Here is a 26,569-nt window from a genome sequence, read left to right on the forward strand (position 1 = left end):
GTCAGATCTAAACACTTTCAATTTGTATGCAATCAGGTAGGCCCTTACATTACATAGTTGAAGGTAAATCTAAAGGAAATTGAAGAGGAAAATTGTATAATCCAGTGGTCTTCAAACTATGACCCTCCAGCTGTTGAAGAACTACAAGTCCCATCATGCCTCTGCCTCTGGGAGTCTTGCCTGTGGCTGTCAGAATTTTGCAAAGCCTCATGGGACTTGCAGTTCCTCAACACCTGGAGGGCCATAGTTTGGAGACCCCTGGTATAATGTATGGCCAGCTTTAGGGGCACCACACCTGACACAACTTAAAGCGGAGCTCCACCCAACTAGGGAAGTTCCGCTTTAAAGACGGGTCCCCCGCTACCCATTAAGGATTGACATATTTGGGGAGCGGGTACCCGAAAATTGACAGGTACCTGCTCCCACTTCTGCTGTGATCGCCTATTTATTTATTTATTACAGGTACTTACAGCGAGGAACAGAATTATTTGAACACCCTGCGATTTTGCAAGTTCTCCCACTTAGAAATCATGGAGGGGTCTGAAATTCACATTGTAGGTGCATTCCCACTCTGAGAGACAGAATTTACAAAAAATAATTCAGGAAATCACATTGTATGATTTTTAAAGAATTTATTTGTCTTGCATTGCTGAACATAAGTATTTGAACACCTAAGAAACAGCAAGAATTCTGGCTCTCAAAGACCTGTTACTGTGCCATTAAAAAGTCCACCACCTCTACTCATTAATCTAACTTAGTAGCACCTGTCTGAGCTCTTTAAAGACACCTGTCCACCCCACAGTCAGTCAGACACCAACTACTACCATGGGCAAGACTAAAGAGCTGTCAAAAGACACCAGAGACAAAATTGTGGACCTCCACAAGGCTGGAAAGGGCTACGGGGCAATTGCCAAGCAGCTTGGTGAAAATAGATCAACTGTTGGAGCAATTGTTAGAAAATGGAAGAGGCTAAAGACGACTGTCAGTCTCCCTCGGACTGGGGCTCCATGCAAGATGTTACCTCGTGGGGTATCACTGATAAGAAAGGTGAGAAATCAGCCCAGAACTACAAGGGAGGAGCTGGTCAATGACATGAAGAGAGCTGGGACCACAGTTTCAAAGGTCACTGTGGGTAGAACATTATGCCATCATGGTTTCAAATCATGCATTGCACGGAAGGTATAGTGCCGTCAATTTACACAGCACTTTACATATATATATTGTACATTCCCATCAGTCCTTAACCCTCAAAGAGCGTACAATCTAAGGTCCTTAACTTACATTCATACATACACATACTAGGGCCAATTTAGACAGGAGCCAATAAACCTACCAGCATGTCTTTGGAATGTGGGAGGAAACCAGAGTACCTGCAGGAAACCCATGCAGGAACAGGAAGAACATGCAAACTTCAGGCAGGTGGTGCCGTGGTTGGGATTCGAACCAACAACCTTAGTACTGCAAGGCGAAAGTGCTAACCATTTAGCCACTGTGCAGTCTACTGCTTAGTCAATCAGAAGTGGAAGTTGTCATAGTCTTCTGGGACACGTGACAGGTCCCAAAAGACTATTAACAAAGCACAGCTCTACTCACGCATGCTCAGTGGGCACCCGGCTGTGAAGCCACAAGCTGTCACAGCCCGGTGCCCACACTAAAGATGCTGGCGCCTGGAACACCAGACGGCCGGTGAAATGGGCTGCGGGGAGGACACTGCGGGATTGAGGGACAGGTAAGTGGCTGTTTTTAAAAGTCAGTAGCTACAGTTTTTGTAGCTGCTGACTTTTATTTTTTTTACAGTGTGAGTGGAACTACCAAAACTGGGTCGTATTAGGGCCTGTCTCATCTATCAAGTCAGTTTGCATCCAATCAGACAGGCCATTGTCTTACACAGTTGTTGGTAGATCTCTACAGAAGCATGCCTCTTACTGCACCTGATGCAACACACATTTAGTCACCGTTCACACCACTGCGATTTTCTGTGCAATTTCAGCGTGATTTCAGGTGCGATTTCTGAACACTTTATTACTACTTGTGAAGATTTTCAACAATTTCTTGCAAGTTGCAGTTTAATTTCCATTATATTCTATGTATGTGAAGTCACAACAAAACTGCAGAAAAAGTAATGCAAGAACTACATTAGAAATTGCAGATGTTAAGACACTGACATTCACATTCATTAGATGCGATTTCAGTTTGAACCGGTGTGACCGGGCACTTAGACTTGTTTACATGGATGCAATATAGCATGCAACTGTATGAGTGTCGTGTTTAACCACTTCCCGTCTGCCCTATAGCAGATATACTTCTACAGGGCGGCACAGGTGCGCCAAATCTTGTATACGTGATTTTGCATTTCTGGGTAGGGGACGCGCACACACCCTACCTGCACTGCGGTTTGCGGCCGTCAATCACTGGGTCCTGGACAGTGATAACCGAGGATCTCCAACGGGGGTGGGTGGAGAACAGTTAGTAAACAAAGCAGTTCTCCTCCCTGTCAGCTCCTGCATGCTGTTTTTCATGGCTGTGCACAGCCATGCAAAGCAGTGTGCTTACAGTGAATCACACACACACACCACATTATGTAAAACGGCACACTGTGAACCCTTTGATTGCCCCAGATGTTAACTCCTTCCTGCCCAGTGCTATTAGTACAGTGTCAGTGCTTTTTATTAGCACTGATCACTGTATTGGTGTCACTGGGGATGTCAGTAACACCAAGTGAGTTCCCCCCCAGTGTCAGAATGCCCGCCGCAGTCTTGCTATAAGTTGCTGATCGCCCCCATTACTAGTAAAAATAAAAAAAAAAATAAAATTCCAGTATATATACTGCCATTTGTAAACGCTATAACTTTCATGTAAACCAATTAATTTGTACGTATTGAGATGCTTTTTAGCTAAGACATGGAGCGGAATAAATTTTGGCCTAAATTTATGATGAAATTTGATTTTTAAAATTTTTTTACTGGACATGTCTAATAGCAAAAAGTCCAAAATATTGTTTTTTTTCTCAAAATTGTCGGTCTTTTTTTTTTTTTCATAGCGCAAAAACTAAAAACTGCACCCAAACGTTTAATTTGGGTGCAACATTGCATGACGATGCATTTGTCAGTTAAAATAACTGACCTGTGGAGGGGAAGGGAGTGGCTGGCTCAGGCTGTCAGAGCTTCACTGAGAGGCTGAGCCAGGTGCCACTCCAAACTCTGGGGTAGATCCCGACTTTGAAGTCAGGATCTTTCCCCAGCCTGAACCGGCAGAGTGACGTCAGCCGACAGCGGGCTTCAGTCTACTGTCAGCTGAAAACAGGTCACAGGAGTGCTGAACAAACTGATCCACAAGAAAAACACATCCAACAGAGCTTTGGCTGTACTTCTCCTTTTAATATTTGACGGTGACAGGCCGTCGAAATGTAGCGGATCATCTGTTGATTATAAAGATATGAAATTATTCATGATTTATACAGTGATGTTATAAAAAATATGATGTGAAAAAAATAAGAAGATAAATAAATAATAAAAAGGTCAGCAGCTACAAAAATTGTACTGGGTGACTTTTAAAAAACATACACTCTCCTGTCCTATGATCCAGCAGTGTCTTCACACCAGCCAGGTTCACTGGCCGAGCCCTAGCGTTGGCATCTAAACTGGGAGCACATGGCTGTGACAGCTTGTGGCTTCACATCCAGGTGTCCACTGCACATGTGCAAGCAGTGCTGCTCATTGTGAATGATCTTGCAGTCTTCTGGGACAGGTCCTAGAAGACTGCGGTGGGAGTGGGTACCTGTCAAAATCGAGAACCTGCACTGCCTCCCAAAGGGGACCCACCTTTTGGATGGAGCTCCACTTTAAAGTTCACTCTGGTCAGCTGAAAGAAATCTCCTTTTGATTACTCCCTTGCCATTCAGTCTATGGGACATGTAATAGACAGAAATGCTTTCTGTTCCTTGTTCCTGCAGCCATCCTCCAGCCCTCTGAAGTCACCCTTCTTCCCTGGTCCCTTCCCTTCCCTTGTAGTGATCCTGCATGGTACATAGGGATGTACAGGGTTTGCCCATGTTCTGGGTCTGGAGCAGGGGAGAGTGCTGGTTCTCAGGGGAGCAAAGATTAAGGTAATTCTCCCTCTTATATTAGAGCTTACTTTTGTGAAGGGGAATTATCCATTGAAGATTTTTATCAGCTGAGTTTAGATTGAAGTTTTCAGACTGTTCTTTGACTAAGAATATTTTCTTTTGGCAGAACTACATAGAAATGGATAAAGACTTATTCATATCTGCTCCTGGAAAAGTAATTTTACATGGTGAACATGCGGTGGTCCATGGGAAGGTAGTGTATATTATGTCTATTTATTACTTATTACCATGATGTGTGTTGCATGCAGTGGTGTATTTAGGTCTTGTGCTGCCCTAGGCAACACAAAAATTGTCTGCCCCCACAGACACTGACCAACACCACCACCCCTTCCCCCTCCTGCAGAGAGAGCCTGACAATGACAAACACCCATGCCCCCCATCTGGGAGAGCCCTCTACTACCCCATTCCCCCCCCTCTGGCGATAGAGAGAAATACACCCATCTTCATAGCTCCGGACATCCCCAGGAACTAGAGTCAGGCTGTACACACACCATCAAGCAGCCCGCAGCCTCTCTCGGATCCCACCTGGTTCCCTTCTTCTGGGGGGAGGTGCTGCCCCTCTGAAAAATGCCGCCTTAGGCAAGTGCCTTGTTTGCCTTGTGGCAAATACGCCCCTGGGTGCATGTGTAGCATCTTATAGGTTTTTGTTAGGTGTTTATAAGTCAAACTCCAATCCAGACATTTTCTTTTATTATTAAAGTGGACAAGGATTAGAACGTACAGGTGTGTGGAAATTTTTGAAAACAACAACTTGTCCAAGAGACTAATTCGGGGTCCCAATCTACTTGTCCCTTTATGACAATCTAATTGTCCTGATAAAAAAAAATGAAATTTTAATCAAAGCCGTATTTAAATCTGAGGTGCTTTTAGCAATGTCTGGGGCTTTTAAAAATGAAAGGGGCTTTATGGCAACTTAAACTTTTAATGTTTTTAACATTGCGTTGTTCATCTCCTACTCCCCTCCCTGCCTGTCTCCATCACCGCAAGCAGGCACTAGCAGGGAGGGAAGAGACCTTGCAGTACTGAGTGGGCATTCATCAGAAAAGGGGAGTGTCAGGCTATCTTAACGCTCAGCAGAAGTGCATCTGCTGAGTGAGTAAATGAGACGCCGGCCGTAGTGAGTAAAAAAACAATTTTATTCCTTCACGTCACCCTCACACATGGAAGTACTTGGGTGCTCAGTACAAGCACATGCTAAGCAGCCAAATCGAGCTCCAGTGTCCGCTAAATTAAAGGATAAGTTCAACTTTTTAAGAAAAAAATAATAAATGCACATTTTTTGCAGGTAACAAAATGTGCATTTAAATTTATTTATTTATTTTTTTTATCAGCAGATCGCTGGTTTAATGCAGCACTCCTGCAGACTGTCAGTGTAATCTGTCTGTCTGTTCATCGCACATCATACATCGTACCTCGTACGGGCAGGCAATCTCACACTGACAGGAAGAATCGATGAACTACCAGAGCGCTCAACAGTGCTGTGGTATTTCACTGAGAACTACAAGCCGACATCCACAAAGGCTGTTGATACTTGTAGTTATTTCATTCACAGAACTCTGTGAATGGATGACGCAGCCATGAGGGTGAAGCCCCACACAGCTGTGCTCTTTTCAAAAAGCACCAGCGGGTGCGGGGAACTCCCCCCCCCATACAGCTGTCACACAGAGCACTCGGATCGGCAAGCAGCTGCAGGAGTGGGAACATGCTACATGTTCCACCCTACAAGCGGGTGGAACATGTTATATGTTCCCAGAGGTGAACTTATCCTTTATCCTTTTCACTGCCAGAGCCCTTTTTGTGTTTTTTGCACACATTCAAAAAAATCACTTTAGGCCTGAAGATTACATAAACCCAAGAAAACATTATATATTTTCTGAAAGCAGAATAAAATAGTGGTAGTTACAATTTTTTATATCGCACAATATTACATCAAAGGTCTTGGAAATGCAAAATTTCAGTAAAAAACACACTTAAAGTGTCACTAAACCCAGGACCCTGCATTTACTATGTCTGGTCTCCCACAGTACACAGAACATGGAAATGCAATTATTTTAGTAAATATAAACTGCTAAACACCTTTTCTTATCAGCAGTTAGAGCAGTCTTGTGACTTCTATCAGTGTCCAGCAGAAAGATGGTTAGAGCTTGTAGGAGGAGTTTTTTCTACTCTAGGAGGATGCAGATTCCCTGACCTCTGTCTGGAAAGTGCTGATTGGCCCTGTGCTGATCACATGCACTCTCCAAAGTGAAAAAAGTGATCCAGCAGTACACACCAATGTAAGCATGTGCAGAATGACTCCACACGATATGTCTTATCAGGAGATAAGAGGGGGACACTGGAAGAAGCAGAGGATTAGAGAAGTCCGAATCAAACAGCCTTTTTACACAATGCAGAGGATTAACCCCTTAGGTTCCACAGTGAGTATAACAAGCATGCTTTACTGCATATACAGACTGATTTTACTGTTGTGGGTTTAGGAACACCTTAAAATATAACTAAAGGCAAAATTCTTTTTTTTTAACTTTGGACAGAGCGGAGAGGGATTAAAACACTTGTCAGTTTTTACTGCTGTCTGTGACCCCGTTAGGGAGATTCACCCTCTCTATTTGTCCTGTTACCATTATCATTGAAAGTGACAGAAAATACCACATTTTGGGTTGTCCCCAGAAAAGTAATAGAGGAGAAATCTTCCAATGGGGACACTAGTTCTGGTGTCCTGGGGGTCCCCAAGGAATTCCCTAAATTTGCAGGCATTTCCTTTACTTCATGTTTGGCTCTGGGACAGGAAGTGAAGGGAAATCTCCCCTATGGGACACAGATGGTGAAAAAAAAAATCTGACAAGGGTTATAACCCTCTCTTACTCTACCCAAAATGGAAAAAAAAATGCATATAGTTTTTCTTTAAGTTAATTTTAGGGCACAAAAAGTCAATCAATTTTTTGGGTAAAATATAAAAGATGATGTTGCACTGAGTAAATAGATACCCAACATGTCAAACCTTAAATTTGCATATGCTCATGAAATGGCGACAAACTTGGGAGGTGGAGTAGGTTTAGTCTTAGATTTTTGACTGAACTTCCACTTTACATGTAAATGGATATAAAATATAATGGAAAATTCTCAACAATCAATGTCCAATTAAGGGGGTGCCTTTCTATAAAGTTCTACAAGTACAGCTAAACAATGCTTGTTAGCCAAAGTATAAGATTCTGGCACTGCTATCTTTCTGTGTAGGACAATTAACTTTTGGTATAGAAAATCCCAGCATAGAAGTGTGCATGCAAACAAAAGGCTAAATTTACTTAAAGCGATTGTTAAGACTATTTTTTTTTTAAATAACAAACATGTTATACTTACCTGCTCTGTGCAATGGTATTGCACAGAGCAGCTCTGAACCTTCTCCTCTGGGGTCCCCACTGGCTCTCCAGGCTCTTCCTCTTCTCTGTGTGGATAAAAAGGATATTTGGTCTTGTCTTCCCTGATCCCCCCTTCTTCCATAGTCCCAATCCATCTGTTGATAGAACAGAGCCTTGGGGGCAAGCTGCACATGCTCAGTTTGGTGTGTATTGCTAGATTTTTTTTTTTTTGGGAGAGTGCATGTGATCAGCACAGGGCCAATCGGCACTCTCCAGACAGAGGGTCAGGGGTTATGCAGTCTCATAGAACAGTTAAAGGACAACTCCTCCTTCAAGCTTTAACCAGTGCTCTGCTGGACACTGATAGAAGCCACAAGACTGATAAGAAAAGGTATTTAGCAGTTTATATTTACCAAAATAATTGAATTTCCATGTTGTGTGTACTGTGGGAGACCAGATATAGTGAATGCAGGGTCCTGGGTTTAGTAACACTTTAAGGTAAAAAATGTTCTGCCTTTAGAACCATTTTAAAATGAACTTGTGGTTTGCTCATGAAGGGCAAAGCAACAGGTTCGATTTGATGCAATCTCTACAATTGCTGCATCTCCATTCATGAGGGAAAGCAAACTGACATTGCTCCTAAAGCTGGCCATAGACAATTCGAATCTCGGCCGGTTCAGCAGGGACCGGCTGAGATTCACACTTTGTGTGGGCAGGTTGAATGTACCCAAGTCGATCAACTTTGGTACAACCAGCCTGTCGAATTTGACATGCGATTATTGTTAGCGGCTATTATAGCTGCTAGCAGTAATCATTGTGTTCTCCCAGCAGGGGGAGCCATCCCTGCTGGGAGAACTCAGTGACTCGGGGGGAGGGATTCCCTCATCAGCACTGGCTGTGTTGATGGGAGAATCAAGCGATTTTTCTCACGGGTTGCAGGAGAGAAAATTGCTCCATCTATGGCCAGTTTAGAGGCATCAGTGATGCTTCATGATTAGCTGCTCATATTCTCTGCACTGTTACATGAAGCTGGGATGGGATCCATTTGTGTAAGCTCCAAATAGCAACTGGGAGCTTTCACAGGGCTTCTGCTCCTTGTTCCACGGCATGGCAGGAGAAATGAGGTTGCTGCAGAGGTGGGCATCAAAAGCACAAATCCACTGTAAGGGTTGGTTAGTGTTGCTGGTATGGTTAGTGTGTGGAACTTGGGGTGATCCATTGGTCTCTGCTGGGAGCTCTCCACCAACTAGCAGCATTGATCCCCAGCATTGACAGCTAAAGTTTTGCCATTGCAAAAAGTCTTTTTTACTATACAGCTGTTTTCAGGATAAATCAGATGAAGCATTGGAGTACTTTGTTCATTTCATTTCTTTTTTTGCACTGTAGTTGAATTAGTTCTTTATCTGTTTGTTATACAGTTTGTTCTGTTACCTAATGTCAGTGTTTCGTGTTTGCAGGTAGCTTTGGCAGTGGGATTAAATTTAAGAACGTTTATTAAAGTGCAACATCATGTAAACAGTACTGTGTTAATAAACTTGCCAAACATTGGAACTAAGCTTTCCTGGCATGTCAGTGAACTTCAGCCTCTACTACCTAGATTCCAAGGTGAGTCTGATGGGCACAGACAAGGCTTTTATACATCGTAACAATTTTAGTTTGCAACCACGCATGTTTAATGGGGAGAAATGACTGGTCATTAAAAGGATTCTCTGTTTTTATATTTTCATTGGTGTAGTATAATTGGGTAAAATTCATGTTTGGGAAATCTCTGATTCAGCTAGCCTCATGGCAAGATCTCCTAACCTTCCAAGTTTATGTAAGTGGCAGGAGGTTGGTGTTGGCCTATCACAAGTAATGGGACCAGATCTTATAACTTGTCTGATCAACTAGTCCCCCAGCAGTGGCCAGGTGGGTTCAGGGCCTCCTGTTGTTGCCCGATCTGACCATTTTAAGTCAGATCAGGCAAATGTCATATCATGTCTGTGGGTACCTTTTAGTGCTTAGTTGTACAGTTTGGTTGGAGTTGTCCTTCAAAGCCCATGTCAGAGATGGTTTTTCTGTCATTGTTAGAGAATGTTTCCGCAGTGTATTTTGGAGTTAGTCAGCACAGTTTATTTTGCTTTGAATTGTATAAGCTCTATTCATGAGCAAGAGTGGTCAAAGGCTGCACACATAATAGCTGCAGCATGCCCACCGCACATACAATATGATAGAAATACCCCATCATAGAAGGGTATTAACATTCTATTCCGCTACATCTCCCTCTGTATCCCTGTTATCTCAGCATCATACCCAGACTATGTACAATGGAGGTGTTAGTCAGATACTGCAGGGGTTTTAAAAGAGATATTTCTACAGGAATTTACATCTTACTGGTCTCTAAAATAAAAATAACATTTAAATGATTGTATTAGGAACCTTTTGGACATCATCTTCCATTACTAATTTTCTCAATGAACTGGCTAATGGATGGGTGTTGTCAGAAAGTTTATTTGCTGTTCACACAATCATTGTAAAAGAAGCCTCTTGCTGTAAATGTTACTCAACAATAAGTAGTGATTGTTTTGTATGTATTTATGTACAGCAAGGTGGCTTAGAGGCCAGAACTATGTTCTTATCACTCTGGAGTCCTGGGTTTGGTTCTTAAGAGGGGCGCTTATTTTTCTTTTTCTTCTTTCACATTCATATTTTCCCATGTTTACCTGAGTTAACTCTTTGTTCTGGTGGATTAATTTGCTTCAAGTCAGACTTCTCCAATATGTGTGTCTGTATGAATATGGTATGTATAATATAGCAGAACTGCACCCAAAAGAGGAAGTTCCGCTTTTCTGCCTCTTCCTCTACAATTATTGGCACATTAATATTTTTTTGGGGGGAGCAGGTACCTAGTTTTAATAGGTAACCACTCCCACTTCGGCTCGAATCACCTAGGCAATCTAAATTAAAGTTATTTCCCACCCCCACATCAGAGGTCCAAGAAGCCTGCTGGACCATTCACAAAGCGCAGGGTGGCTCATGCATGCGCAGTGGGAAGCAGATTGTGAAGCCTCTAAGAGGCACAGCCAACTTCCCACACTAAAGATGCTAGTGCCAGGAACCCAAAGACCAGTGAAGAGCTGGCCCAGGTGAGGACGGCACTGGATATTTGGACAGGTAAGTTTCCTTTTATTAAAAGTAGGCAGCTGCAGTATTTGAACAAAAAAATGTTTAAGTCAGCAGCTACAAAGGGTGAAGATCCTCTTTAAACTGTTACGTTTTGCACATCCTCTGGCAGGTTTTTATTGCTGTCAGTATCCCCAGTTGTAAGATTTTATCTAACTTTAATCCTGGTAACAGGGCATCTCAAGCACAGAAGGAGATCGAAAATTGGAGCAAAAGTAGCAGATATAGGGAAACGGTAGAACCTCTGTTAGGTTTTCATTGCTATTTTTATCTTACTTTCCCAGGGACCCATTTTCTCTTCATTTCTTGTCTTTGTGTCACAAAGCTAAAAGGTGAAAGGTAAATCTTCCTATTGGGGTATGGAGTAGGCTCCCTGTGGACCGTAATAAAAAAACAACAGATGATCTAGCACTTAATTGCTCTATTAAAACTGAAAAAAACTGTTGGCTTGGGGTTTGGTTTTAGTTGATACACAACTCATGAGCTAATTTCATGGCACTTTTTTTTTCTCTGTAGGTGACCCTGGACACGAGCCTGTTAGTCCCAGTTCAGAACAGCTGGATTTACTAAAGACATTTGCAGGCTTTCCTGAAGGATCTAAAGACACTGAAAGACTTGCTGCCCTGGCTTTTCTCTACCTCTACCTTTCCATCTGTGGGCGGTGAGTGACATTTCATATAAATATTTAAACTAGGTCTAATGAATTATAATGAACAACCACTGAAGCGTAGTGTTTTATGTGTCAATTCCCTGTCACATATTTCTCAAATTTCTTGAAAAGTTTGACTGTGTACCAAGATCTCTAAAGTTATTAGCATGATCAGGCGCATCTGCATTTCTGAACAATCGTTTAGTTCAAAAGATTCTCGGTTCAGAAGTATAGAAAAACAACAAACTGCATCCCTTCTTTCTTACAGTAATGGAGCCATAGCTGAAAACAGGGCCACACACAAACAGATAATGTCCTGCCAGACATATCTCCCATTTTATCTACACCCTGTTCCAAATTATTATGCAAATTGATATTTTTCTCATTTACCTAAATAATTGATGTAAATAACATTCAGCATAATTCTCATGTTATAACTATTAAGAGTACAATTCACATTTTATTGAACAAACCTCCTAATGATAACAGGATTTTTGTTAAACATAAAACACTTCTAATGCACTGTTCCAAATTATTACACACAGTAAGTTTCAAAACACTTTATAGGTTGTAAAGAACTGAAAATTGTCATTTGTTGTGTTTGCAGCGTATTTACTGAAATCAAAAGCTATTTGAATCAAACGTTTAACAACATTTTAACTTTTTAAACATTTTAACAGGTCTCGTTACATTGTAACATAGGACCCCTTATTTGATAGCAGCTTCACGAGTTTTGCATCCATTGAACTTGTGAGTTTTTCGACAGTTTCTGCTTGAATATGTTAGCAAGATGTCAGAATAGCCTCCCAGAGCTGTTGTTTGGATGTAAACTGCCTCCCACCCTCATAGATCTTTTGCTTGAGGATGCTCCAAAGGTTCTCAATAGGATTGAGGTCAGGGGAGGATGGGGGCCACACCATGACTTTCTCTCCTTTTATCCCCATAGCAGCCATTGATGCAGAGGTATTCTTTGCAGCATGAGATGGTGCATTGTCTTGCATGAAGATGATTTTATTACAGAAAGCATACTTCTTCCTTCTGTACCAGGGAAGAAAGTGGCCAGTCAAAAACTCCACATACTTTGCAGAGGTCATCTTTACACCTTCGGGGACCCTAAAGGGGCCGACCAGCTCTGTTTCCATGATTCCGGCCCAAAAGATGACTCCACCACCTCCTTGCTGACGTCGCAGTCTTGTTGGAACAGGGTGGCTATCCACCAACCATCCACTACTCCATCCGTCTGGACCATTCAGGGTGGCACAGCACTCCTCCGTGAACAGGACTGTTTGAAAATTAGTCTTCATGTATTTTTCTGCCCAATGCAGCCATTTCTGCTTGTGACCATTGGTTAGTGGTTGCCAAATAGAAGGTTTATGCACAGTTGCAAGACTCTGGAGGACTCTACACCTTGATGTCCGTGGGACTCCAGAGGCACCAGCAGCTTCAAATATCTGTTTGTTGCTATGTAATGGTATTTTAGCAGCTGCTCTCTTGATCCGATGCATGGATCTGGCAGAAATCTTCCTCAATGTGCCTTTATCTGCACGAACCCGTCTGTGCTCTGAATCAGCCACAAATCTCTTAATAGTGCGATGATCACGCTTAAGTTTTTGTGAAATATCTAATGTTTTCATACCTCGTCCAAGGCATGGAACTATTTCACTCTTTTCGGCAGCAGAGAGATCCTTTTTCTTCCCCATATTGCTTGAAAATGGTGCTCTGCTTAATAATGTGGAACACCCTCCTTTAGTAGTTTTCCTTAAATTGGGCTCACCGGCCAATCTAATTATCACAGGTGTCCGAGATTGTTTTCAGTGATCAAAAGAGCCCTGACACACAATGACATCCATGAGTTAAACTGAAAAACAAAATATTTCATCTTTGTGACACTTAAATAGAATTTGTATAATAATTTGGAACAGGGTGTAATGTTGTGTTGCAGTGCATATGGAGTGTGAAACTGAAAAATTACTGCTAAAGAAATCAGTATTGTGCACTATTGAGTCCTTCCTTTAGTACACTTTTTAAGAAGGTAGACAGCTTGCTTTGCAAATGAATTGCAAATGCTATGTGCAGTTAAAGGCTAAGTTCATCTTTTGTAACATGTTACATTCATATTCAGGGTGTAACATGTTACTGTAGTACTGGCCCCAGCACCCCCGATCCCCCGTTGTGACAGCAAGTGGGGAATCTTCTTCTCCGGCTCGCAGTCACAATTTTTAAAAAACACGGCCATGTGTGGCACTGCCCGCCCGACCGTGTCATTCATTCACTGAGTTTTGTGAATGGGAAATTAGAACTACCAATAGCATTTGTGACTTATCCTTTAAAACATTTTTTTCTCAGTATAATGGATTCTGCCTATTATTACTACCATTTCTTGTACTGCAACTGGAAGTGGGCTGAAATCTCCAGTATATTTCACACAAGAATTTAAGACATTTCTCCAATTAAGGGAAAAATGTGAACCTCCCTTCCCTTTTTTTTTTAATTTTGCTTTTACCAGCCTTGGCCTGCAATTTGCATGTAATTCCAGACCTATAATAACCCAACAATTATGACGTTAGTTTCTACTACTATTCTGCACTTACTGCTATATCCAAAGCTAGAGAACAAAAGGCTCCGTTCAAGTTGTCCTTGCCTGCTCTTCAGCTCACTGACCAGGATTGGTTGGAATTAGAAGAAACCTATAAAAGCTCAGTGATTTTTCTCTAGGGGCAGAGTAATACAACTGAAATTGTTTCATCATAGTCATTTTACCTCTGCTAAAATGTATAAAGTGGGCCTGTGCCCTACTGCTGTTTGCTTTCAGGGATGCAGAGATATTGCTGACTTCTTCTATTGTTTTTGGACCTGCAAGTATGTTTATCATTTCTGGCTAAGAGTCAGTGACTTTATTTCCTCAGCTCTGGGACTTCCCAATATTTTGCGCCCCCAAAATTGACTATTAGGTATCCTAGTGATTTACCTATTTTCTGAACATGCTAAAATGTTACTTCGTATATATTCTACGTTTTGGCAGGAAAATGATTCTGCTAATGTGGAAGGGGTCTTCTGCCCTGTCTATTACAACTTGGAAGAAACTGATTAATGACAATCTATCGTTCTACAAACTCACTTATGATTTCAGGATATCGCCCCAGGCCTTTGATAAAATGTGCGGTAAATGGGTTTCAAATCCACGTACACTTGTTTCTCTGGATCCAGGATCCTGATCACCCCTTGTAGCACATATATTCTAATGGTTTGTTATTGGGACTGCTTTTTGTGCCCATTATAGGCTTTGTTATGAATACCAAAACCTGATGTAAAGAGAAGTGAGAGACTAGAATGATTGGTGTGTTTGTTATTATATTTGTATAGGTTTATTGAAAAAACAACAAAGAAAAAGAGAGAAATACAGAGCACGCCAATACTGACCTTCTTATGAAAATGCTGTTTGCTTGGCTGACGTAAGTGTCAGTACTTTCTGAGTGACTGGCATGCATATCAGCAGGAAAGTCAGAGTGGAGGTGGAGCTCCTGATATGCATGCATGTGGCACTCACAGTACTGAAGCCACTGAATCTGTATGACAACCAGGTAACTAGTATTTACAGAAGGAGATGTGAGCAGATTCTTTCAGTACAAATTTCTTTAAATATAACTTTAAAAGAAAGTAAAGCAACTTGGTCACTGTGGAAGGAATAGGTAAATTTGAGTTTTACATGCATTTTCCTATAAAAAATATACACTTATCTTTATTCTGTGATCTGAGTGCTTATTCCATAAAGTATTATAGTTATATCCAAACAGCCCCAAGAAATGTTTTGGAACTGGTAAGTTGTACCACTGAATGGTTTCTAAGCTGTTATGATTGATCTAGGGATATCAAAGGGTTGAACATCGTGGTTTGGTCCCAGCTACCTCCAGGAGCCGGTTTAGGGTCTAGCGCTGCTTATTCTGTTTGTCTGGCTGCTGCCTTGCTAACTGTCTCTGGAAGGATTTCATGCCCGGTACAGGAAGGCACAGAAGATGTCAGGTATGAAGTTTATTTTATTCCAGTATGGCTTTAATTAGGACATTTTTTGCACTGTGTAATCCATACTACTTACTACATTTAATTTGGCTCCCAATATGGATGTATAAAATAGAATGTGAAATATTGACATTGTTCTTTTTATACTTGAATGGTGAGTTTTTAAATATACATACTGTGAGATTCTAATCTAAATACTAAAATATAATATTTTTTGATAGGTGGACAGAGACTGAGTTAAAGCTCATTAATAGTTGGGCATTTCAGGGGGAAAAGGTAATTCATGGAAATCCATCTGGTGTGGACAATGCTGTAGCAACACTGGGTAAGTAGTAATGCCCAGAAATCCAAGCAGTAGGGTAGCATGCATAATCTAAGCCGATACATGTGCTGTTCCTTGTGCTTACTGTATGACACACTGGGGGAGATTTACTAAACCTGGTGCTATTAGAATCTGGTGCAGCTGTGCTTGGTAGCCAATCAGTTTCTAACTTTAGTTTGCTCAATTAAGGTTTGACAATACAACCTGGAAGCTGATTGGTTTCTGTGTAGAGTTGAACCAGATTTTTGCACTCTCCGGTTTTAGTAAATAACCTCCACTAACTATAGGTTCACCATTATTTGTTTAAACCTCTTTAGTGACTGTATGCTTAGTATATGTGCAAGTAATCAGAAACACACAATGTAGGTCCATAAACATTTCAGTGCATTGGGAATATCAGACTGTATGTATGCTAAGCATGTGGCTAGCACTCTGATTAGAAGTTCAAGAGTCTTAGACACAATTCCCACCCAAAATACTATCTGTGTGACGTTTGCATGTTCTCCTTATGTCTTCTTCTGGGTGCTCTGATTTTTTTTTTTCCCCTACATTCCAAATGCATACTAACATGTCAGTTGGCAGCCACCCTGTTTTGGGTTTCCACACGTTTAGCTCTAGGCAGAACAATAGATTGTAAACTATGGGAGTAGGACTAATGTGAATGGCTTTGAAAAAAACTTGAGAAAAAAAAGTGTAACAGAAATATTCATTCTACATTTCCTTTGGTTCTCCGAATTATTAATTGACTGTTGTTTCTAGTAGCGTATTGTGAAAGATGGGATTTTTGAGGCACAACTATTAAATAATGTACTTTATTCAATTCAATATAAAATCAACTAATATAACTTACATTTCATAAAATCAGTCCATAATACAATCTTATTCATCGGTTTCACCAAAACATTTTATAAAAATGGTATACATATATGCTTGTCTTTTGTGGCTGACTGATATATTTTGCTCTGTTGGACTGTTCTTTTTTGCTTGATAAAGATTTGATATGTAACTTGACTTGCTTCTCTTTAGGTGGTGCCTTACAGTATCAAGCTGGGCAAATAACCCCAATGAACAGGTACATTTTTATGCTGGCCTTTTCGTTTTATGATTTTTGTATATTTTTCATTTAGTTAGTGTTGTCATAAAGAGCATTTCACAGACTGAGTGCAACAGATGAAAAAGAACAAGCTTTATACAATGCAAGATTAACCTAAGCAGGAAAACTAATAGTACTAATTCACAAGAATACTAATATATTAAAGAAAAACATTTGTTAATATTTGCAGTCAATTTTTAACAACCTCTAAAGTGCAGAAAAGAAAATGAACCACCATTCTCTGAGCTGTAGCAAATTTTTTTGTTTATTAAAATGGCAGCAGAGGTCACCTCTCACATGTTTCATACTAAAGAGTGCTCTGATAAAGCTCTCTTCATCACGAAATATGTCAGAGGAGAAAACTGCTGTCTTCTAAATATACAAGAATTTCTGCATCTTGGTGATTCATTTTCTTTTCTGACAGTTTGTATAGAGTACAACGAGTCAAACCAAAACCCAATTTTAGGCACTATGCATATGTCCTTGGTAGTAGTATAAATGTCATTCATCTTAGCAGTTCTGATGGCTGGTTCCTATGAAACCTGTGTCATGCTATTTTACACTTTGAAATATGTTTGAATTTAAAAGTCTCAAAGAGCATAGTGTTACATGCACTGTAAAATGAAGCACTTTCAATCCTGACTGCTCCTGAAGCCCATCTTGATAATCTATTTAAAATCTCTCCACATTAGGTCAAGACAAATAAGGAAAGTTAGTGTCCCATACAGTGGATATAAAAGGTCTATACACCTCTGTTAACATGTCAGTTTCTGTCATGTAAAAAAATGAGACAAAGATAAATGATTTCAGAACTTTTTCCGCCTTTAATGTAACCTATAAACTGTACAACTCAGTTGAACAACAAACTGAAATCTTTTAGGTGGAGGGAAGTAAAAATAAAAAACTAAATAATAAGTGTGCACACCCATAAACTAATACTTTGGTAAAGCACCTTTTTGATTTTATTCCAGCACTCAGTATTTTTGGGTATGAGTCTATCAGCATGGAACATCTTGACTTAGCAAAATTTGCCCACTTTTCCTTGCAAAAACACTCCAAATCTGTCAGATTGCGAGGGCATCTCCTGTGCACAGCCCTCTTCAGATCACCCCACAGATTTTTGATCGGATACAGATCTGGGCTCTGGCTGGGCCATTCCAAAACTTTCATCTTCTTCTGGTGAAGCCATTCCTTTGTTGATTTGGATGTATGGTTTGGGTCGTTGTCATGCTGAAAGACGAAGTTCCCCTTCATGTTCAGCTTTCTAGCATAAGCCTGAAGGTTTTGTGCCAGTTTTGAATGGTATTTGGAATTGTTCATAATTCCCTCTACCTTGACTAAGACCCCAGTTCCAGCTGAAGAAAAACAGCCCCAAAGCATGATGCTGCCACCACCATGCTTCACTGTGGGTATGGTGTTCTTTTAGTGATGTGCAGTGTTGTTTTTGTGCCAAACATATCTTTTGGAATTATGGCCAAAAAGTTCAACCTTGGTTTCATAAGACCATAACACATTTTCTCACATGCTTTTGGGAGACTTCAGATGTGTTTTTGCAAAATTTAGCCAGGCTTGGATGTTTTTCTTCATAAGAAAAGGCTTCTGTCTTGCCACTCTACCCCATAGCCCAGACACATGAAGAATACAGGAGATTGTTGTCACATGTACCACACAGCCAGTACTTGCCAGATATTCCTGCAGCTCCTTTAATGTTGCTGTAGGCCTTTTGGCAGCCTCCCAGACCAGTTTTCTTCTCATCTTTTCATCAGCTTTGGAGGGATGTCCAGTTCTTAGTAATATCACTGTTGCGTCATATTTTCTCCACTTCATGATGACTGTTTTCACTGTGTTCCATGGTATATCTAATGCCTTGGAAAGTCTTTTGTACCCTTTTCCTGACTGATACCTTTTAACAATGAGATCCCTTTAATGCTTTGGAAGCTCTCTGCGGACCAGGGCTTTGAACTTTATTTGGGGTTTCATCAGAGGCACATTAAATTATGGCAGGTGTGTACTGATTCCTATTTAACATGATTTTGAACGTGATTGCTTAATTCTGAATACAGCTACATCCCCAGTTATAAGAGGGTGTGCACACTTATGCAACTACATTATTTTAGTTTTTTATGTTTACCCCCCCCCCCCCCCCCCTCCAAAAAGATTTCAGTTTGTTTTTCAGTTGAGTTGTACAGTTTATAGGTCACATTACAGATGGATAAAGATCTGAATTGATTTATCTTTGTCTAATTTTTTATATCACAGAAACCTGACATTTTGTGTATTTGACATTTTGGGTGTGTAGACTTTTTATATCCACTGTATATGGTAAGAGACTTGAAATGTTTGCAGGCAGCACATATCAAAAGTCCCAAAGTCAAGCATATTTTTTTTTTCTTCGAGTAAAGATAGAGTAAAAACATTTAGAAACCTAAAACAGTCGTTTTTAAAAAACATTTTTTTGTAATGAGGTCATAACTGGACTGAGTGTTTTTATATATTTGTCTGAATTCTGCTTTATAATAGACCTGTTATTTAAAACATGAACTGGCCACTTGCATAAGGTGCAGGCGCCTAGGTGTATTTGATAATTCTTTCAGAAGTCCATTAGAATTGCTGCAGGAACCCCAAAGCCCATGGCATCCTCATCTGAAAGCTTTGACAATTCCTGTGTAAAACAGCTGGCCTGATCCTTCACCGTTTTCCTGTTCTATTACTTTAATGTCAGGTTCCTGTGGCCAACAACGGGGTTCTATTGTGCAAGGGGCAGGCCACACTTACACTACCAGGAAGTGCCCTGGGTTCATTTTCTTTTACACTTTTACAAAACTATTGCACAACTTTTTTTTCACAATATACAGAAAACAAATGAATGCTTTTGATGGGTTACGCTTGGTCCAGACCACATCCCAGTAACCCTATACTTTCAAAGACAACATTCAAAAACAGGGAATTTGTTTAAGCAGGCTGATGGGCATCTCAAGCATATCACTCCCTAGAAGACTAAAACACATACCAAACATTGGGTAATATAGTGTATTTTGGCCAAAATATGTTTGTCCTATACTAAGCCATTTCAATGTTCAAACTACTGTAAGTTTCATCAGTTGTGTATAAATACCTTAAGCCCAGAGCAGTCTGCAGGTTCATAATAAAATATATTGTAGAAATTAATTTTGCTTATGCATTTTCTGTTAGCGAAACATTCTTTCTGTTTTCCAGCAAATTGCTGAAATGTTACAATGGACCCAGTATAATATATTGTGGCCTCTTTCCAGGGTACCATTGCTGCAGATTTTGCTCACCAACACAAGAGTTCCGCGCAGCACAAAGATCCTGGTGGCAGGAGTAAAAGATAAGCTACTCAAGGTTTGGGTTTTTTCCTTAGAAGTTAATATGTCAACCTTTCATACAAATATGTACCTGTTTAACCACTTGCCCTCCAGAGGATTTGCCCCCCTTCCTGACCTGGCCATTTTTTGCGATACGGCGCTGTGTTACTTTAACTTACAATTGTGCGGTCATGCAATGCTGCATCCAAATGAAATTTATATCCTTTTTTTTCCCACAAATGGAGCTTTGTTTCAGTGGTATTTGATCGCCTCTGCGGTTTATTTTTTGTGCTATTAACAATAAAAGACTGACAATTTGAGAAAAAAAAAAATATATTTTTGACTTTTTGCTATTAAACATGTCCAGTAAAAAAACTTAAAAAATCAAATTTCGGCATAAATTTAGGGCAAAATGTATTCTGCTACATGTCTTTGCTAATTATTTGGATTACGTGAAAGTTATAGCATCTACAAACGGCGGTACATATACTGGAATTTTTTTTTTTTATACTATTAATGGCGGCGATCAGCGACTTATAGCGGGACTGCGGCGGGGATTCTGACACTGGGGAGGAATTTACCAACTGTCACTGACATTCCCAGTGACACTAATATAGTGATGCAGAGCAATACAAAGCAGTGTGGTGGAGCTGACAGGGGCAAGATCTGTATTGTTTACATACAGACCTCTCCTCAATCAGTGTGCCTTGGTGATCACTGGGTGTCGGCGGGGAATCTCCGGCCGGGACCCGGTGATCGACAGCTGTAGCCACCAAAGGCAGTGCGGGTAGGGCACACGCGTACCCCGTACCCCGAGATACAAATATATATACATTATTTTGTGCAGCCCTGCCACCCTGTAGCAGTAGTTCTGTTGTAGGGTGGTCGGGAAGCGGTTAATTTCAGATTTGGTAAAATAAGTTTATTTTTTTGAAGGCTATGTGATTACCAAATTAGCTGAAGAAACTCTAAAGCAATAGCTACAGTAGTTCTGTTTTTTTTCTGTTGATTTACATCCTGAATGACTGGCATTGACACTTAACTGCCTCCTGCCCATTATGATTATAAAAAGCCTACCACACCTTGGTCAGTTTGCACCACCAAGGTGACTAGACTTAGCATTGCTTAATCAGAGTTGCAGAGGGGTCCAGTCCAAAAAAAAAAAAATAACCCAGGTCAGGAGGAGGTTTTTACTGCTATCTAGGGCTCCATGTTAGAGAGCTTTAACCTCACTTTGCTCCCTTACCTCCTGTTATCAACAGGACACAATCTGCAACAGGAACTCTAATGGAGCCCCAGATTGCAGCAAAAGCCAAACATAGGTTATAACTGTTCGCATTTGTGTGCAAAACTAAGAAAAAAAATACATATACTTTAAATGTTTGATAAGTGCAAAAAATATCTGTTGATCCTGCCAGGAGCTACATCAATACTAGCACTACTGGGCGTTGTTCTATTTCCTGCTTTCTGTTGGTAATAACACTGAGCACTGAGGGATGGAGCACTGATGTCATCTGCTGGGTGGAATTTGGCATGCTAAACTTTCTCCATTTATAGACAGTCTGTCTTACCGTGGACACATGAACATCAAGGCTTTTGGAGATACTTTTGTAATCCTTTCCAGCTTAATGCAAGTCAGCAATTCTTGATCGTAGGTCTTCTGAGAGCTCTTTTCTGCAAGGCATGGTTCACATCAGACAGTGCTTCTTGAAACCAGTAAACATAAAACAGGTGTGTGTTTTTTAAGGGCAGGACAGCTGTCAGCAACACATCCAATATCATCACACTGATTGGAGTCAAGGTTGGCTCACTCCTGGCTCCAATTAGCTCTGGGAGAAGTCATTAAGCTAGGGCCTCACATACTTTTTCCTCCCTGCACTGTGAATGTTGCCATGGTTTAATTGCACATAACATGTAAACATCTAATGTTTGTGTAGTATTATGTTCAGCAGACTGTGTTCTTCTATTGTTGTGACTTAGATGACATTCAGAGCACATTTTATGCCCAATTCATGCAAAACTCCACGTAATCCCAAGGGGTTCACATACTTTTTCTTGCAACTGTAGGTGAGAGAAAATGGGATTTTTGTACTTGCTGTAAAATCCATTTGTTGGAATCCATCAAAGGACACAGTTTGCACCCCTCTGTATTTATGATCATGCTATTGGTGCTGATTTGCCACAAATTCGAGATCTGTTGGGTGTACGAGGGCTTATACTGGGCTGCCAGTTTCCAATCCTCCTGTAAGCGGTAGTGTAACCTGAAACTCTAAATTTGTGTCCTTCAATGGACTCCAATAAATAGATTTTACAAGAAGTTCAAAAATCCCATTTTAACATTCTTCGATTTACATTTGCTCTAATGAAATGGTAAATTGTTAGGACGTTATATAATACTCACATTGTGAAATATGTTTTTCTTACAGTATCCAGGTATTATAGAACCAGTCCTGTCATCAATACATGCAATTTCTCAAGAGTGTCAGCACATACTAGAAGCTTCATCTTCAGGATTGTCTATGGACCAGTATTCAGTGTTAGAGGTAATCTAGTTGAGGGAATAGCAATGCTCTTGTTTGTTATATGAGCCACAAAACAATAAGGTTTGCATAGTACAAGTGAAATCAGCACATAGAACTGTTTGTATCAGGAAAGAAACTGTATCTTGTTGTAGAGTGACTCTAAAGTATGTTGCATTTGAGATTGTTAAATACAAAGAATCAATCTGTGTGTTATTGTTGGTTTTCTATACATTTCTTGAAACAGCACAGTGATTGTAAAAACTATGAATCATCTTGAGGATTTCAGGAGATGCAGTACTACAAAATAATATTATATATAGGTGACATTTTAGTGCTTCTCTTTGGTTGTACTCAGATTTCAGATTTTTTTAATGTTTTGTTCTTAAATAGTCAAATCCTATTACCTCAGTAGAATTGAGTATTTGGACTGTAAGGCTTTGCACCAAGAGGGAAACGAGTATTTCTGACACTGGAAGCACTAATTTTCAGGCGTATTTATGTGCATGTGTACTGGACTTTTGTAATTGGGTGGACTTGCACAATAATCCGAGGCTGGTCCCAGCATCACTGAAATGGAAAGATGTCTCCATGCCTGACATTTTGAAAAGACACCTGCCAACCCTCAAAATGCTCTAATTTTCCAAATGGATGATAAACTGGACACAGTAGATATGAGATGCCACTGTACTTAGTGATAACTTGCCTGAAATAAGAACTGTGTTGCCATCAAAAACCAGTCTGTTCTTCATATGTCTCGTGCAGGTTGGAAAATAAAATGAAGTCTATGGCAACAATAGACCATTCCTAATGTTAAACTCTTTAATAAATCAAGCTTTGCATAAAAAAATGAACTGTTCAAATGATTTTCCGTAATATTCAATAACAACAATGAAATATGTTTGCTTGCATAAGAATAGAAACATCATGGGATGTGATTCTGCTCTAGTAGCTTAATATTGCATTACTCTTCCAGGAACTGATTGACATCAATCAACATCATCTAAATGTGATTGGTGTTGGGCATCCTTCATTGGACAAACTCTGTCAGGTGACTGCTTCGCATGGTCTGCACAGTAAACTGACAGGTGCTGGAGGAGGTGGCTGTGCAATAACTTTACTGCGACCTGGTAAGTATTGCACTCATTTGTCATGTCATGACTGTTGTGAGAGAAACCTGGAAACAAATTCCCTGTGGATTTTAGCTTTCCTGGCAGTCAAGAATAAAAGATGAAGGAACACTTTCTCCTGTCATGTGACTGTTATCTGCTCACTAGATGTGCGGAAATGCAATTGTCTTTTCTGTAAAGGAAATCCTTGCAATTGTGACGAGGAATCTTTGTGTCCCATTTTTCATCCTTTTGTAATATTTAAAAAAACAAGAAAACTCTTCAGCGTATATCGTTTTCGTTGTTTTATTGTGGTTCTCATGTTCTGTTAGCAGCCACATTAAACAGCACATGAACAGGGTTCCCATAGTTGAAAGGAAAGCAGACTGATTTCAAATTTACAGAAACTAATGCAAGGCTTTAATCATATTGCTGAGAGTACCAATATTGCTCCAATGATGTACTGTAAATGACAGTTATTTTAATCCTTCTGAGCAAAACTGACAAAGCACTTCACATGCAACGTCTGGTAAAGCTTCACCTCTTTTTACAGGTCAGAGCTTAAACCATTCGTTTTTGGAACCAGGAGGTCAGCGCTGTTGTTCCTGGGGGATGGGCGGTGCTATCTTTTGTTACCACTGTGTTCAGTACACGGCAAGGTCCATGGTCCTCTGTGCTGGTCACATCAGTGTTATCAAATAGTTAAGCAGTTACATTTCTGTTGGAGTCCAAAATTAAGGAGTTAAATTAAACTGTCTTCGAGTTTAAGTGGTTATCGGAGGTGGTGGTGGGGGAGGGGTGGTGTAAGGGCTCATTTTAGAATGAGTTAACTGTTGTGATCTAAGTGTTCAGTGCTGTTAGAGCTTAGCTGTTTGGGGCAGTTAAGAGTTAAGGGCCAATTTTGTGGGTTGGGTTAACTGTTAGGGCCATATTAGGAGTTAAGACCTAGTTAAGGGGTTTGGGAAGGTTAAGCATTAAAGTAGTTGTGAAGGCAGAACTTTTGTACCTTAATACATTCCCTGCATTAAAGCAGTAGTAAACCGCAGCTTAAAAAATCAAATAAAAAAATGCCCTGCAAGGTAATGTCATAATGTGCTAGCATGCATCACATACTAGCAAATTATGAAGGACTTACCTTAAAAGAAAGCCCTCCAGCGGCACGCTGTCACTGCTGCAAGAGGCTTCCATCTTCACCTGGTCCTCCTGGGTTCGCGAGCTCTGGACATCTGACTGGCCGAGCCGCAATGACGTCACTCTCACGTATGCACATGGGAGACCTGGACCACGGCACAGTGCTCTGGAGGAACAGCACGGGTATGCTGCTCCTTCAAAGCACATGCGCCGGCTCGAAAAAAAAGTGAATATGTCCTAAATGGTGCACATCTAGGAGATTAATTTTACCTACAGGTAAGCTTTATTATAAGCTGTAGGTAAAAGTATAAAAAAAAGAGTTTACAACCACTTTAAGGTAAAAAAAGATGTTTCATTATTTTTATCGCTCCCTCACCCCCTATACTTACCATTGCCCTGTCTGCAGTGGTGCTGGTTTCTAAACACAGAGGGAGCAGTGAGAGCCATTGGCTCCTGCTGCTCTCAATAAAATCCTGTGACAAGCCATATGCAGAGAATTGGAGCCAAAATTCACCCTGTCAGTTGACCCCCACTTGATATCCTTTGACTGAAAAATCAAAGGAGCCGGGCGGAAGTTTGCCAGCTGAACAGCGCCTCCATTCAATCAAATGCAAGCACTGTTTGGGTAATTTCATAGCTGGTGCAGCCGGCTGTCAAAATACAAAAGCCAAGATGGGAGATTTGTTCATCCATACTATAAAACATCTGTGAGATTTTTCCCGTTCAGCCTGCTATGTGCATGGACAGCTTTAGCAATCCTTTAGGTTAAGAAATTTGTACTAACCACAATATTTATGGCAGACAAAAAAAGACCTGAGATTGCATCAAAATGGTATTCTTATTTTACATCTTTGTGTTCGGTTTGGAGAGTTTAAAGAGAACTTGTACTAAGAAGATAGAAATGCAGGTCAGTATGACATTGTGTGATTGCCTCATACAGAGCAAGACATTATGGGTGGCTGGTGGCAATGCACGCATTCATCATACCTATAAGTGTGGTTTTTGCTTCTCTGGGTTTCAGAAGTTGATCAGGGTGGTGAGAGAGCACAGCCAAGATAAGATTGGGCATCCTACGGCGCCTGCTGTACAGAGTCTCTGTAAAACATCCTAAAGAAAGTTACCTTGTCTTTGACAGGCCTCATATACAGTGTACTGTTTATGTCATACACATTTACTTGTGTGTGTGTATATATATATATATATTTATATATATATATATATATATATATATATATATATATATAATGTGTTTGTCAGTTTGAGGCTGGCATAAAGGAACAGTGAGACATCACTGATGCTTATCTAGTGTATAACCAAAAATAAACTCTGGATGCAAATGAAAGACCCACATAGACAATTTGAATTTCTGCCAGCTCCATCAAAGTAAATTTGAACCATGGGTGGCCCTGCAAGCATCACCTGGCTTGACATTAGTAGATTTCAAAATGGACTGAGCCACGTGGAAAAATATTGGCCAAAAATCGATTCATTATATCAGTATGTTCTCAAACCACATTGCAACCTGTGCTATTGTTAATTTCAGGTAAGCATGCTGGTTACAAACTTTATGTGAGGCCTTTTGGTTCTTGACTTCCTGCTTTTGGAGGTTAAGAGTTGGCACACAGCATGGACTCCAAAGATCATTGGTCATTTACTCTTCTAACATCCTAGAATGCCCGTAGACATTAAAGGGTGGTCAGATGTGCTGCCATGATCTGGCCATTTTCAAGGCAGGAAATGTCCAAAGTGCTGCAGAGCT

At 40.5% G+C, this 26,569-nt stretch overlaps 1 protein-coding gene across 2 annotated transcripts in view; it reads left to right on the forward strand.

The window, feature by feature from the left end:
* Positions 1 to 26,569, forward strand: part of MVK (mevalonate kinase) — a 28,166-nt gene that overhangs the window by 285 nt on the left and 1,312 nt on the right. The window contains exons 2-11 of one of the 2 annotated variants that reach the window (XM_089684095.1): positions 463 to 1,047; positions 4,233 to 4,319; positions 8,940 to 9,087; positions 11,161 to 11,305; positions 15,158 to 15,313; positions 15,532 to 15,635; positions 16,659 to 16,704; positions 19,998 to 20,088; positions 22,478 to 22,594; positions 23,547 to 23,700. In XM_089684095.1, coding sequence (XP_089540221.1) covers positions 826 to 1,047; positions 4,233 to 4,319; positions 8,940 to 9,087; positions 11,161 to 11,305; positions 15,158 to 15,313; positions 15,532 to 15,635; positions 16,659 to 16,704; positions 19,998 to 20,088; positions 22,478 to 22,594; positions 23,547 to 23,700 — 1,270 coding nt within the window. In that variant the 5' untranslated portion in view covers positions 463 to 825. The remainder of the gene's footprint in view (positions 1 to 462; positions 1,048 to 4,232; positions 4,320 to 8,939; positions 9,088 to 11,160; positions 11,306 to 15,157; positions 15,314 to 15,531; positions 15,636 to 16,658; positions 16,705 to 19,997; positions 20,089 to 22,477; positions 22,595 to 23,546; positions 23,701 to 26,569) is intronic. The other variant, XM_089684096.1, reaches the window with a different exon arrangement.

This window comes from Staurois parvus, unplaced genomic scaffold (genome assembly GCF_062004578.1).
Source record: "Staurois parvus isolate SC_StPar_1 unplaced genomic scaffold, SC_StPar_1.0 ptg000336l, whole genome shotgun sequence".
NCBI lineage: Eukaryota > Metazoa > Chordata > Amphibia > Anura > Ranidae > Staurois > Staurois parvus.